This window comes from Coloeus monedula, assembly GCF_965178545.1.
Source record: "Coloeus monedula genome assembly, chromosome: 2".
Classification (NCBI taxonomy): Eukaryota; Metazoa; Chordata; class Aves; order Passeriformes; family Corvidae; genus Coloeus; species Coloeus monedula.
In genome coordinates this window covers 2,077,558-2,091,301 of record NC_138782.1, presented here as the reverse complement: position 1 = coordinate 2,091,301, position 13,744 = coordinate 2,077,558, and the positions used below count along the sequence as shown (strand labels likewise).

The window sequence follows — 13,744 nt, the reverse complement described above, 5'->3', positions numbered from 1 at the left end:
ACTGCAGTTAAGCCACAGAGGGGCGTTTCTGCTCTGGATACCTGTCCAACACCTGATGCCTCCACTCCACTCAGAGGCCAAGCTGTGATTTCATCCCAAAAGCACCCCCTGTGCACGAGCTGCATTTGCAGTCCTCCTACCGCAATTACAATACAAACCTAGGCCTTGAACTGCAATCACAATTAAATCGGAACAGCAGTTCCAGCACTGCAGCTACTGAAACACAAAACACGGAACGTGCATCTTTCTGAGAACCAGAAATCCAGCTCAGTTCAGAACCCAGAGAAGGAGCTGTACTGACCTGGCCGTCCGAGTCGAAGGCCAGGCAGGCGACTCCGTGCGTGTGCGCATCCTTCAGGACAGACACGGTCTGCACACGGTAGGAATCCCAGATGCAAATGTAGGGGTCCTTCCCAACCTGCCCTGTGGCTACCAGCGTTTTATCCGGGTGAACTGCAAGGCTGCAAACAATACACTTCAAGTTATAACACACCTTGGGAATGATCACAGCACTTTTCTTCAAAACTCAGTCTCTTCCAGTATTTACTTAGAACGTTTTGCATTGAGTGACATGGTGAGTGCAGAGTACAATTTATCATGTAATAATATTTTAACTAGAAAAAGGAAAAGCATAACCAGAGAATTTTTAAATACTTTTTGTTGATAAGCTGATTGAAAACACAAACTTAGATATTAGTCTTTCACAGGTTTATAATGGATGATTTCCTACTATTTATTCCTCTTTTTCACATCAGCTCAAATATTCTGAAATATGGACCAGAGGCTCAATAATGAATATTGTTCACTATGAGAAATACACACAAGAAATCCTTTCATCTTTATATGTTTAAACATAGCAATCTCAAGGTGACACAGAAATAAATTGTTTCACCAGCATCAAACCATATTTCTGTTCACAACCCTTCAAATATGAAAATAATAATAAACCCCCCTCTGCAAAGTCATATGAATACAAAGGCAGATTTACACAGTTGCCCAGGAAACAAATTTGAATAATGGCTGAGCATGGGAGCTACACATAGAAAAACATCCTATTAATAAACTGGCACTCAACAGGTCACTGAGGGGAGCTGAGTACTTCTGCTATCCCAGGAGCAGATAAAACTAATTATTAAGAAAAATTAATCAAAAAGCTTAAGAAAGTTTTGTAAACATACGCATTTAAAGGAAAAAGAACAATATTAGCACAATTTACCTGTTTTATCTCCCCTGCCCATTCCTCCTTTCCTCCCCAGGCTTGGGTTGTACATTATATAGAGTACCAGTTTACCTCAGTTCTAAACCTATACAGGCAATAAAAGGTGACACCACAAACTTAAGGTGTGATAGCTGTAATTAAGTTAGGATACTTTTCTTCAAGAACCAGAAGGAAAAGATTAATTGGGCTGATCTCTTCTCACTGCTAGAGGAGAACTTAATCACACGTGCCACCATTTAGCTCAGAGCAGTTCTCACACACCAGAGCCTCCTCTTGGGTTCAGAGCAGGAACATATTTCCTAAACATCAGCACATCTGTACTGAATGTCTCTGGCATTTGTTTTATCCTTTCTGATGCATGAAGTCAGCCAGTGGGGGAACTAAAATTAGGGAATAATATCAATTTTTGGCACCTAAATTAGCAATCTGATTTCCCACCCCTGCTGAGGACATCATCTCCCGCCACCAGCCTTTCCGATGCACACCCCCTGCCCACGTTCAGTCTGGCTCTTAGATAATCAAGGGCTTATTTCTGGCAGATAGAACAGTGGGTTAGAGGAAGGAAATGAAGCCAAATTTCAAGAACAACTCTTGGTGACTGTTTGATACCTGTATATGACTTACACGTTCGATGTGTGTTCAGCTATAAAAACTGTAAGTGTACCTATACAATATCTCTGTTGCAGAGATCCCATGCTGTCTTCAGGGTGTAAGATTTCCATGCCCTTCTCTGCCTCCTTAAATGGGTGTCAACTTCATTGCCTGTGTTTTGAACTGTTAAGGTGCATTTATTCAACTTTTCTAAGCAAACATCCCACAACTAGACCATTCGTAATGAAACCGCATCACTATTTGCACCACTGGAAAACACTGAAATACTGTTATATTTTTATGAAAATATGATTAGAAGAGACAAGGCATTCAAATGACAGCAATTTATGGTATAGAAAACAAATTATTACAGGGTCAATTCCTATTCCTTCTACAGGGAGGATGAGATTTAAGGGGAGGGGGGGCGGGGGGGAATGTGAGCAGAAGAAATTTCCCAAGAAAATGTCTCTGTTTTCCAGGTTTGAGGGAAAAGGACACAAACTCCTTCGTGCTAAGGAGCTGGGATGGAAACAAGGGATCAAAGCAGCAGCAGTTGCTGCTGGTGCTGCCCACTGTCCCTGGCAGACACTTCCCCACACAAGAACTTCTTTCTGTGGGAACAGCAACAGGAGCAGGTGCACACAGAGGGAAAGAGGCAGAGATCAACTCTTTGGGAGTGCCCATTCCTTTCCTTCCAGGGAAGGCAAAGAAAGCAATGGGATTCCTGGCTGAATGTGCCTGTGTAAATTCCAAAAGCACTCTAATGTGTCTGCAAAAAAGCTCTTTAAGTGCATCCACAGGCACTTCTTTTACGCAAATGATCCATTCAGGATGAGCCAAGAAAGCTCAGGTAATATTTTAACATTATACCTCATTAATAAAAACATCTGCTAGGAAGATGATCTTTCAGGGAACATTTCCTTTTCCTTCCCTTCCAAGATCAACAAGCCTGAATCTAAGCATCCAAGGCTGGAACCGTGTTAATTTAGGATAATTAAAGATGCCGCACTCGTGTTCCAGCAGGGTCTGATGAAATGCTCTATAAAAGTCATTAGTGGATCCATCTGGTCTGGGGGCCTTGCCAGATGGGAAACTCATACTACTTCCGCAATTTCTGTTGCAATAATATCCCGCTCCAAGATTATTTTTTTTTAAAATAATACATTAGAATTCCAGTGGACTAAAAGTATTTGCTTCTTGTCTACACTGTATTTGTCTATATTGGCTTTCTCTAACAGGTTCCATACACTTGTAAGCAGAGTACAAATCTGAAGTTCCAAGACAGAATTAAGTAGAAAAGTTTAGAGGTGGCTCAAGCCTCAAAAGCAGTTACAGAAAAGGTGGAGATGCTCATTTCACATGGATGCACAGGGAGAGGACAAAGGAAAGAGACACCAGCTGTTTTGAGGGAAACATTGTCTGGGTACAAGGAAAACATATCTTCACTAGAAATAGGATAGTTGCCTAGAAAAGTGGTAGAATTCTCTCACTGGAAATGGTTCAGGACTTAATTGGCTTGACAGGACCCCAAACAACCAAATCTAAGGCCATGCTCTCAAGAGAAAGTTGGATTGGATGATGTCTGAAGGCCCCTTCCAAACTAGACTTTTCTATGGCTCCAAATACTGAAATACATCAAGAAAGCCTAAAGTAATCAAAGTAAAAATGCATTTTGGCTCACAGCAGTTAACTTGCATTAGATAATTGCTCCCTGATGCTGCAAAAAGTAAGCACTCCTGTTATCTTTAATACAGGCACAGGGAATTGATGGAGACCTTGAAATGGGTGTATCAGATGAGAGATAGAGGTTTAAATCTCACTACTCTGGGTCTTTTAAATCTATCACTGCACTATCCTATTTATCAGAGAGGCAAAACACTTTTTCACTGCAGCAGCCAAAAACTGAACATTTGCTTTTGTAGTTTTGGTGCATAATTTTTTAAGTTATGTTTTTTATTTCAAATGTCATATTCATTTGAATCTTTTAATAACCATCCTATCAATGATTCTTTGTTCATACAAACCAAAGCTGGTTTCCAGAGCATCCCACCTGACAAAAAAGAAAGTGCTTTTTGAAAAGGAAACAAACACCTGCAGTTCTGAACAAAATCACTAGACTGGTTGAAATCACCTGCTCTTGACAATATAATTCATCCTCCATGCTGGGATGTTTTGCACTTTAAAGCAGCATGTAAATTTGATGTTAATCTAAACTAACTCGAGATAGTTAGACACTGATCAATTAATCTCTATTTCAAATCCATCCAGTTTTAAATTTGGAATAACCTTTCCTGTTTAGACAAACCTTCACAGAATTCTGCAGTTTTCTGTAACAGCACTAGATCATGTTAATGGAGACTTTGGGAGAGGCAGATAGTGTCTGCACTCTATCAACTCTCCTCAGGAAGTCTCTTTTCACAATGAAAGAATTGATGGTTCTTGTTAAAAACCACCTACAAACCCCACAGTTTAGCAGAACAGAGAACACAGCAGGTCTTTCCTCAGAATTTAGGTGAAACTTGTGAAGTACTCAGGGCACTGACTCTGCTATGTTTGAACAATGGACATATTAGACAACAACAATTTTTCTGAGGCTTTTTTTCTCTGCAGCAAAAATATCTCTGAAGAAACATCGTTTCCAAGAAGCTCCAAGCCTGTCCCAAAATAGCCACTATGTGCCAGCAGGTATTTTCTCCTTTGTTGCCTCCTCTTGCTCCTGGCAGGACACTTCCAGGCCAGCCGCACATAGGAAAACCAGGGATTTTACTGTTTACATAGTGCTAAGGAACAGAGCTGTCCTCACATGGCAGCGAAGAACACACTCACTCAGCAATTCCCCATTTCACAGAGCAAAATGAGTTTCTTTCCTCAGTTGTGGGGTCAAAAGGGAACTCGCTGTACAGACAGAGCTATTTCAGCAGCAAAATAAAGCAAGATGCAGCCTGATCCCTGTTTCTGAATACAACACAAAACATCACCAAGCCCCATTGAAAGGAATAATGGAACAAAGACCAGCAGTTAAATGGAAGCAAATGCAGGGGCCTTCAGGAGCAAGGGAACACCAGAAAAGGAAGAGGAGCCAGAAAAAAGGGAAGAGTAACAAGGTAACAACAAAACAACCCGCACAAACCCCACGAGATCTGTAAAAATTGAGAGAGCATTGAGACGAAAACTGCAGCAATCGGACAGGCTAATGCTACATCTTATCTCCCCCCCCAAATAACTTCTGCAACACCAACACCACAACCATCTTTTGAGGAAAATCCAGCTCTTAACAACACAGGAGATTGTTGCACGTGCACAATCACAGCTCCCAACCTTTGGCTCCTCCAGCACAAGCCCGAGACCCGCAGAGCAGCACAGAGCTGGCAGGCAGATCACATGCCACGATAACCAATTTTAATCGGCATGTACCATTGGGCAGGTGATGGAGGCTTTGGGAGGGCACTGCAAGCATGTGGAACCAGTGGGAGAACAGAGAGAACAGATCTGTCAGCCCTGAGACACAGAGACTCTCTGTGTGCACATATAATACAGTTAATGCACACACTCATACAAGTGAATTTACACATCTGAACATAAAGGTCTAATGATACTTTTAAATATACTAAATATTGCCACATGCTTCTTGCAAGCAACTCAAGTACAGAGCATATTTATCCTGACAAAATAAAAACAAATGCTGATGGAAATACTGCAATGGCAATGTTTTAATTTACTGGCTTGATTTCTATATGGCAATATCTTGTTTATATATAACAGAGAACAGGATATGTGTACAGAGTGATAGGCTTTTATTAAGATCACTTAGGCATGTTTTAGTTCCAAGCTCTTACTAGCTGTTCCACTGCTGGTTTTCCCCTCCATGCTCCCTGTGTAGGAAGAAGAGCCACACAGCCACAGGTTCTAGCATTTACTCATCACTCTGCACCAGCTTCCTATTTCCAAGAAGCCAGGCTGACTCTGCACTGCAATTCCGGAATTCAGTGACCTGTCCCAGACAGATCCCATCTGCTCCTCCAAGGAAGCAAACACCCCCAGATCCAAATGAAGTCAGAGCAAACTGTGACTGGAATCACTGCATTGGGCTGGGCCGCAAACCGAGCCCAAATGGAATCATTTATGAAGTGGATGTGCAGCTCAGACCTAATAAAGGTCCTGGAAACACACACATTAACAGCTTGCTGTTCCGCTCGAGCACACTTAAAGTGCCCTGGGAATCCAAGGGGCATCTTGACAAGGGTTTGATTTCTGACTATTTTGCAGAACTCACCTAGGTAGAACGTGACAGAAGCAAAGTTATAAGCATTCCTGCCACTCTCTATCCTGGGAAAATTCCTACTGACCTGCTCCTTGTGCCAGTGTTTGTTATTCAAGCCCACAGAGTTATTCCACCACATTTCAATAAGGTTTGTTCAGCTGCCCAGGGCGTATTAGAACTCTTGACAGATCAGGTCCAAAACGCCTGAGCATGGCAGAACACGGAATTTCTCATGGCACCATGGAACTACAGAGGGATCAGAGTCAAGTCAGATTTAAAAAATAAATAGCTATTAAACAAGTGATTAAAATTTCCCCAATAACAGAAGGTGAAAGAAGCAAGAGAAAAAAAGCTCTTAAAATGCAATGCTTTGAGCAAAAGCATTCTGCACTTTAAGATCAGCTCAGATTTACATTCATATGCATCTGCACACACAGAAATATTGGGCAGATTCCCAAATAAAAAGGGAACAGCACAGTCCTGAAGTACTGGGGCTCCTCTTCACACACAGCTGCAATTCTCTAATTATTTATTTCCTCATACACGTTATTTCATGGATAACTCAGGGATATTTTGCAACTCTGAGCTTCTCCCAGTGAAAAGTAATCCTAGGAGATTTTATCCAAAGCCCACTTTATGACACTGAAAACTAAGCAACAACAACCGCTGATGTCCTCATGAATTGTGGGTTTTGAGCAACAAGTGATCAGGAGAAAATGTGCAGCCACACTACCCCAAAGAGACCCCACTGTGTAACTCTGAAATTCAACCACCATATTCCAGTTTTCCCATGCATGCTCAGAGTTTCTATTTGAGTCTAATGATATTTGAATTCATGATGATGAACCAAACACTCGTTTTGATGGCCAAAGCAGTTGTTAATAAATACCGAAGACAGACACACATGACACCTTCCTTGATAAAAGCATTGTGATTTGATGCAATCAGTAAAATGGACCTGAAACTATCAGTTGTAAAGAAAAACCTGCTAGAATTGGAGACCAGAAAGAGAGGGTCAGGAAAGAGCAAGAACTGTACTCAGTTCAGCATTGTATTTGCCCCTGCCCTATTCTATGCTTATGATACTTTTATGGACAATGTAACACATTCTGTAATAAAATACACAATGAACCAGCAAAAAGATACTGGTTTTTGATGCTGAGATAAAAACAGCAACTTAAATGCTATCAGCGATTTCTCAATACATGGAAAGCTAATGAAACACTGCTGTAAATCTAGTACTGCTCACCAGGAACCAGCAAAACTTTAATGGTCATCTGGTATAAGGAATTTGAAGGCCAGTCTGAACACTGTGATCAAAAATATAAAATTCATACATCAGATGAAGTCTGGAAGTGAAGAAATCACTGTCACATGTTGGAGCCTCCTTCATTTCCTGTGTTCACCTTATTCCAGCCTGACTGCGGAAACACCCGAACCAAATGCAACCCAAACCAGACACACAAACCACGCCCAGCTGCCGGGAATCAAACCCTTTATTTTTCCCATGTCACCACACTCCAGGGCTGAAGCAACTGAAAACAGCCTGGATGTAGCTGTGCCTTTCCCCCAAAGGCTGAGATGTGATGATCATTCAGGCAAAGCCTAAGCAGACAGGCCTACAACTGGTGGTCACAGTGAACAGCAAATCTGAGCACTAATTAATTGCCCACAGGCACTAATTAATTAACTGCCCGAAGCACAGTGATGGGTGCAGATGGCCCCCCGTGCTTGGCAGCACAGCAGGAGGGATTCCCAGGGGGATTCTCCTGTTCTCTCCAGAGGCTGACTCAGGCACAACTGCTTTGGCATTTCCTGGATCTACTCTGCTTTTTGTATAGCCAACAGTCAGCACTGAATATGGGTATAACTATGCAGATCACAGTCTGAATCAAAACATTTGCAGGAACAGCTGAAAAAAGAGGAGAGGGAAAATAGGAAGAAAATTTTGGAAACAGGACAGACAAAAGATAGAGCTGACAAAAAGAGGAATCATGGGGGAGCTGCAAAATGAATACAATATAGAAGATGTGATAAAAATAACCAAAAAACCCGGAGAACAGCCAAGGAGAAATGGGAAATACTGCAGAGAACAAGGGAAAAAACCCAGCCACTGTCACAACTTTCCCGGATCACTCCTACTTTCATTTTTAGTTTAAGAGATTTCATCTTATCTCATCATATCCCCAGGTATATTCACATCTGTGACAAATTGTGTGGTCTGACAAAACTCTCAGGCTGTTGTTAAAAATTCACACTGGGATAATAATACTGTTTGCATAGGTTTGCCCTCATCTGATTATCAGGAATAAGGATTTTAAGCCTTTTTACTTCAAGTGCAACAAAGACACAGCTGCCTCCTATTTGGGCCTTCTTCTCATGGCTATCCTGCCCTACAACATTTAAAGTTTAGGCACTTTAGTGCCTAAGAAGAGAAGAGGAAGGATTTAATTCCATAATATATCAAACCAACACACCGCATTTCATGGGTCAGAAGCAGATGATTCTTTGTACACTGAATGTCTACAGGAATGATAAATGTGGCAATATTAGATGTGGCTGGTAAAAAACGTTCATTTTTACACCCCTCAGGGTAGGGGGAGTTTTCAGTGCTACGAAGAATGCTTTTTTCGCTCATTATCTCACAGGAATGTGAAGCCAAGACCAACAATTGTTCTCAAGGAAAATATCTTTCTTTCTATTTTAGAGGTTGAAAATCAGCAGAAACAGCAAAGAAATAGAAAGTTCTTATACAATCATATGGAAATCCTGCTCCCTGTTTGGCCATGCTGAAGTGAGTAACAACAAACATCAACTGGGGCAGAAACCACTGCAGAGCAAATAGGAACCATATGTAACATCAGAATGGGTCTGTTCTCTGAACCTCCAGTCACAATGGATCAGCAGCAAAGTCATGAGTTATCAGTTCTACGAGCACTCTTGCCAGGCTGCTGAAATTCTGCTTCATCAGTTAATTGTACAGAACACAAATACAAACACCACTCCTAAAAATTCAAACACTGTTTATAACAAATACTAAATATAAATCCATTTTCCTTTTTTCTAACAATTCAGACAAGAAAGATTTCTATACAGTTAGCCACAAAACAATCTTATTTTTTTGAGAAGTGCACTTACTAAAGTTAAGTGTGACTGTTTTTGTCTTGCTTTACATTGTCTGACACAGCCTGAAGATTCTAAGTATCAAGTGTCTCTTTTGTGTGGGACAGATTAAACAAAACCTCTGTTAAACTTCTCAGATAACAGAATTTACCTGGTTTCCCAGAGCCTGTTTTAGCTGCAAAAGACCTTACCCAGCTATAGCCTGGTATTAAACAAAAAGCAGCTAAGTACCATTGCTTTTAGAGCCAACACACAGAACAACTAAAGATTAAAACCAACACCTTGATTTCACCGTACCCTGCTGTCCTGCTGATGACAGAATTATGCAGCACCACAGTAAAACCAACAAATGATTCACCAACAGCATACCAATACTCTGCACATAGAGTCCAGAAAGATAAGCATGAAAACACCAAAATAAGACACTCAGAAATTAATGCTGATTAGAATTTTCCACCGCTTCCCTTTTAGCCTTCTCTCCTTTCTACCACAGGCTTTGTGGGTTTGGTTTTTTTTGGCTGTTTGGTTGTTTTAAAAGGCATAAATAAATAAAAGAGGCACTCACCAAAACTCCAGAGCAGCTTCTAAGAGGGCAGTTTTACCGGAACCCTTTATATAACCTCCTACTCCCGCCCCCCCTCCCAGCTGACCCATGTTTGTTACAAACGAGGGCCTGGCAACTCAGGTGCAGGGACTTTCATTGCTCATTGCTTGATTAGTTCTGTTACTTCCAAATTCTGCAGATGAAATTCAGGTGAAATGCTCACCTGAGAGCAATCTGTGCTTAACAGGTGGCAGACAATAGAAAGTCCTCAGAGGACAGAGCTGCTTTTTATCAGAACAAAAGCTAAGACTCAAGTTCACATCAATTTGATACCACAAAATTCACTCTCTAGCCAAGGTCTTTTTCTCAGTGGAATCTCTGATGTCTAAGGCAGGGATGTTACACTAAACATCTCATGGATCTGAGGTGTTTGCTTGGCTGAGTGGAGGTTTCTAAATGTCTAGAGAAAGGAAGCTCATTTTGAAGCTTTTTACTGAAATAAAATCCTTATTAGGTACAAGTAAGCAAAGGACACAATTTTAATGGGAGTCTGGCTTATGGACTGCCTGCAGATATTTGAAATGTGTCCAAAACTCAGCTGTTCACACTGAAGGATGGTGTGTATTTTGCTCCACTTGTGAAAATACACCTCAATATGCTCAATTCACATGTCTCAATTCACAAGACACATCTCCCTTCACTCAGCACTTACAAATATTGTTGAGTTTATCTTTACAGAAATTACTAAAATAGTAGGAAACTGCTACTGTTTGTGTAAAGCCCAAAAGATCTGTGAATTAAACAAGTTGCACCTGTATCTACTGAAAGGCAGAAATTCACTTTGGTCATTTTTAGAAGTTAACTGTATATAGAAACTATAATAAAGAAAAAGGTTTGTTTTAACTTTTTTGTGTGTTTCTTGGTTTATTGGTCATTTTAATGTGTAAAACAATAATTCTATTATGTTTAATAGTCAAATCAACTTTGTATAGTCACTTAAAAATGTTTTAGTTGTTCCACTTTTAATTTCTTTTTAATCCATAGTATTTTCCTGTGACGTTATGGAATATTTCCTCTAATTAATGTACTGCCATGTTATGTAAGTATTTTATCTGCTTTTATTAAAAAAAAAAAAAAATTAAACTAAGGAGAAAAGAAAGGAATGGCTTCATTAGTTACTTAGAAAATCAAGTTCACCCCAGTCTGGAGGGCCATACAAAAGCAGGCTTCCTGAGGAGTTAGAAAGCCCATTTTATTATTCCATCAATCCACTGTCTAAGGAAGTAAAAGAAAGAAGCAGCTTCAAATGTAAACATTAATAATAATTACAAAAGCCAAAGTAAAATATTCCTTTGCCTTCTGGAATCTCACAAGGGCTGTGCAAGCTCTAAAAACCTATTTTTTCAGACTCACGTGGGTATGAGCAGTGCTTTCAGATGAGAAGCTGTAATTCATCAGAACTAGAAAACTGATTTACTTCTTAGACTTCTACAATAGCAAATCTTACTCTAGAGAGTCCAAAAACCAGGAGTTAATACCAACGTGCCGAGAGCATCAGACATCCCGTCTCTGCTACAACTACTGAAGTAAAATAAATCAAAATGCTGTTTTCCCAAGAGTCGCCTCCACAATCGTAATGTTTTAAGTGCATATTAAAATGTAGGATTTGAACACAATAAATTCACCTAATTCAAGTTACTCTCTCCCCAGGGTCTGTGGGACATACGTCAGGGGTATTGTTATCAGAATTCTGTCCTGCAAACCAGCTTCTGAGCTGATTTGGGGATTCAGATCTTTTGTTGTGCTCCCAGTATAGGCAAACAGATCAAATGGGAGGCAGACTTAATTTAGGTAACGGTGCACTGGAGGAATTCCCAGATTTGCCATAGAAGGAAGAATAAAACTGAGGAGACTTCCATGCCAGTGTACCTAAGTTTGTTGGCTAAAAATATCTATATTACAGACTGCAGTACTGATACACTTGCAGCTCAGCTGAAAATACAGCTGTCAGTATTTTCTGATCAGGTTTGTATTTCTGAAAGCAAAAGATTAATAGAGATGACTGATGTGTGACACATTATCCACATTCTGCTCTCTCTTGCAAAAATACCAGACGAGTTGAGAAACAACCAGAATTTTAATGCATGTTAATTTGAGCAATGTATTTTGCATACATTTGCTTTTATTTTTGTATTCTGCAGGCAGCTGGAATAAGTAAAAAAAAATCTGTAATCATATCAGGATTAGAAAAAAAAATTGAAAGCAAAATCTTTATTCCATATTTATTATTTAAATATTAAAATAGTAAAATTATATACTTTGGCTTTCATGATCTTACAACGAAGCCATAAACAGATCTAGAAATGTTTGCATTTTTACTTTGGAAATGAGCTTCATAACTTGACTGGAACCCACCTGAAAAAAATTTGTTTTGTTTAACATGGTATTAGATAATAATAATTTTTTTTATTTAACTAGAAAACGACTGAACTGATTGCACTTCAGTTTAATAACATTCAGGTTATCTAATTTGGCTGAAAATAGGGCTTACTAGATGGGGTTTTTAACTTTTTTCAAATTATCCGAACCAGGTCCAACAGTATATCACCCCTTATCAGTGTCTTAAAACCTCCAGGTGCAGTTCAAAAAACCCCCCCATAAACCCTGAGGATTGCAATCCATTTTTACAATTATTATTTTACAATTATATCTATTATTACAATTACTCATTTTAAAACCACCTTCACACTGAGATGTAGGTTTAGGAAGAGGAGCCTTTGTAGGGTTTCATTTAATATCTTTACAGGTAATACACACATTTGAGTCACAGTTCCTCCCTGGCAGATGGAAATAGCTTGTTCCATAGAAAGTTGGTCTCAGTTTTTAGGTGAGTGTTTTGGGAACAATCCAGACCCTTCTTCAGAACAAATACCTCTACTGATGAATTTAATTGCCCTCAACCACTCAGGGGAGGAGCCACAATATAAATATGGATTTTTACGAAGAAGGGTGAGAGTGGAACAAGCAAACAAACAAAAAAAGGATGCAAGAGCAGAATGAAGAGGAAATAAGACATCAAGGAAACTTCCCACATTAGTCCAAGAATGTCTTGGAGTTAGAGAGACTGAGGCAGCCTTTAGGGGGGTGACTGTGGGGTCATGATGCAGAGCAGATTCCAGCAGCTGAGTGGGAGTTTAATTGATAACTCTGAAGTCATCTCCCCGAAGGCTGGTGAGAAGCACTCATCTTTATTCACTCTGTCAGCTGCGCCTTCTTGTTACAAGAAAGTAAGAAATAGAAATAAAATAAATTTGAGAAAAAAGGAAAAAATAATCAATCAAAGCATACTCTAACATATAAACGAGGATTCTAATTAAGAAAAATAAAGATTATGTTCAAAATATATGATATGCTGCCAGATTTGTCTATGAACCAAATTCCTCAGGGTTTTTTGCTGGTTTCTGAAATAGCTGATCAAAGACACGTGCTAACGTTTTCAACAGAAGACAGGTGAAATGTGTTGGCATGCTGTATGAACAACCAAGTCTGGGAAGCCCCACATCCATAAGCAATCCAAGAATGAAACAGGAGACCAACCTACTCTAGTTGTCGTTCCATTGGAATTTTCCCATTTGGGGTGGTGGATGCCAGGGGTACCAGTAAAGCAGTTCTACCTCACTGACTCAAGGGAGCCAGGAGAAAAACTGAAATCCAACATGTTACAAACAGTATGCTAACATTCCTACAGGAATAACCAGTGCAGGACATAACTGGAAATGACATCTGAAACGCCACAGTCTGTCTTCAGAAGAGAGAAATGAAGAGCTAAAAATCCCCAGGACCTCCTGAGCAGAATGCAATGTCTTATGCCTTAAATTCATGCTGACATACAGCAAAGCTCTTCTGTTTTAACATATTTGGGCATGTTGTCCTAAAGCCTCAGCCCAAGCCCCAAAGAACAAACCATGGTTGTGGCAATTGCTTTGTTTTGGCGACTCTCACCTTT

At 40.0% G+C, this 13,744-nt stretch overlaps 1 protein-coding gene across 2 annotated transcripts in view; it reads right to left on the bottom strand.

Annotated features, from left to right (window-relative positions):
• Nucleotides 1-13,744, bottom strand: part of EML6 (EMAP like 6) — a gene marked incomplete at both ends in the record, with an annotated part of 86,405 nt that overhangs the window by 61,044 nt on the left and 11,617 nt on the right. For both annotated transcript variants that reach the window (XM_082302609.1, XM_082302610.1), the window contains one exon: nucleotides 302-461. In XM_082302609.1, the coding sequence (XP_082158735.1) occupies nucleotides 302-461 (160 nt within the window). The remainder of the gene's footprint in view (nucleotides 1-301; nucleotides 462-13,744) is intronic.